Consider the following 1,884-nt stretch of genomic DNA (forward strand, 5'->3'; position numbering starts at 1 on the left):
CCGTTGAGCCTCATGGGCACATGCCCCTTGCCCATCTCCCCTGAGCCTTCTTCCATTGTAGGGGTTTATTGGTTGGTCCAAGTGCTATATTCCTCTCTCCTTCTGGTAAACAGAGAATATTCCCACTGGGTCACTGGACTGAGTCCCCTTAGCTCAGCTCATGGAGCCCAACCCCTCCTATCCCCACCAAAGAACTGGAAATGTTTGTCACCTTCCTCCATTTACACCCCCCAGCAGAGCAGCACTGACTCCTCTGGAAATCGTTAGCAGAGGCCCCTGCTCTGCATGGCACACTCAGCCAGCACAAAGCGGAGCTCGAGCCGGGGACGTGAACAAAGGTAAAGGAGAGAGGAAAAGTGGGAGGTTCTGTGAGGAAGGCAAAGGGTTTGTCTCCCAGAAGACTGCTCTAATTTGTCCCTGTCTTTTCCTCCTTGGACAGGCCCCCATGCCCAGCGTCAGCAAATGTCCAACAGCAGCTCCCTCAATGAGTTCCTCCTCCAGGCATTTGCAGATACGCGGCAGCTGCAGCTCTTGTACTTCTGGCTCTTCCTGGGCATCTACCTGACTGCCCTCCTGGGCAATGGCCTCATCATCACAGCCATAGCCTGCGACCACCGCCTCCACACCCCCATGTACTTCTTCCTCCTCAACCTCTCCCTCCTCGACCTTGGCACCATCTCCACCACTGTCCCCAAATCCATGGCCAATTCCCTGAGCAGCACCAGGGCCATTTCCTACTGGGGATGTGCTGCACAGGTTTTTCATTTTACCTTTCTCATCGCAACTGAGTATTCTGTTCTCACTGTCATGGCCTATGACCGCTACGTGGCCATCTGCAAACCCCTGCACTACGGGACCATCATGAGCAGCAGAACTTGTGTCAAAATGGCAGCAGCTGCCTGGGTCAGTGGTTTTCTCTATGGTCTCTTGCACACTGCTAACACATTTTCCATACCACTCTGCCAAGGCAATGTTGTGGAGCAGTTCTTCTGTGAAATTCCCCAGCTCCTCAAGCTCTCCTGCTCAGACTCCTACCTCAGGGAATTTGGGCTTATTGTGATTAGTATCTGTTTATTCCTTGGGTGTTTCATTTTCATTGTGCTGTCCTATGTGCAGATCTTCACAATTGTGCTGAGGATCCCCTCTGAGCAGGGCCGGCACAAAGCCTTCTCCATGTGCCTCCCTCACCTGGCCGTGGTCTCCTTGTTTATCAGCACTGGCTTGTTTGCCTGCCTGAAGCCCTCTTCCCTCTCCTCCCCACTTCTGGATCTGGTGGTGTCTGTTCTCTATGCAGTGGTGCCTCCAACAGTGAACCCTCTCATCTACAGCATGAGGAACAAGGAGCTCAAGGACGCCCTGAAGAAACTGGTTCAACTGCTACTACTTCAGCAGCAATAAGCTGCCCATCTCTCCTCACAAGGGATTTCCAATTTACCTCGGGCAAGTCTTGTGCTTTGGGCATTCTGTCTGTGATAATTCCGTTTGTAAATGGTTGAATTCATCCCACTTCTCCAGCAGCACAGAGCCCATCTGTCTGAGCTAGAAGTCTACCGTAAATCTGCACAGCACTGTGTCCAGGCAGGCCTCCCTGCCAGCATGTCTGTAATAAAAGGGGATTTCCTGAGGACAGTGCCTGAAGGTTGGGCTCTTCTTCCCAAGCTGGAGCCAAGAATGTGCTCAGGCAGTTGCACCCGAAAAGGCCCTTTGCTGTGCTTGGGTTTTCCTTGGGCTAAGGGGCATGAGCTCATAGGGTGATGTGTTTGGGCAGGAGGGCTGGAGTCAGCTGTAACTTGTGGGTGCCCAGTGTCCCTGGAGCAGGTGAGTGGTCAAGTGGTGTCTGCTGGGGACTGTCTGCCATATTACAGGGCTGGTGAGAGATGTCCA

The 1,884-nt window shown here is 53.0% G+C and overlaps 1 protein-coding gene across 1 annotated transcript; it reads left to right on the forward strand.

Annotated features, from left to right (window-relative positions):
* Positions 1-480: 480 nt before the first annotated feature.
* LOC136994086 (olfactory receptor 14A16-like) lies at positions 481-1,362 on the forward strand (the record flags this gene model as incomplete). Its single annotated transcript, XM_067310337.1, has 1 exon — positions 481-1,362. A coding segment is annotated over one exon (882 nt), but the record flags the coding sequence as incomplete, so codon positions are not given.
* Between the last annotated feature and the right edge of the window lie 522 nt (positions 1,363-1,884).

The sequence above is a fragment of the Apteryx mantelli genome, chromosome 24, assembly GCF_036417845.1.
Source record: "Apteryx mantelli isolate bAptMan1 chromosome 24, bAptMan1.hap1, whole genome shotgun sequence".
NCBI lineage: Eukaryota > Metazoa > Chordata > Aves > Apterygiformes > Apterygidae > Apteryx > Apteryx mantelli.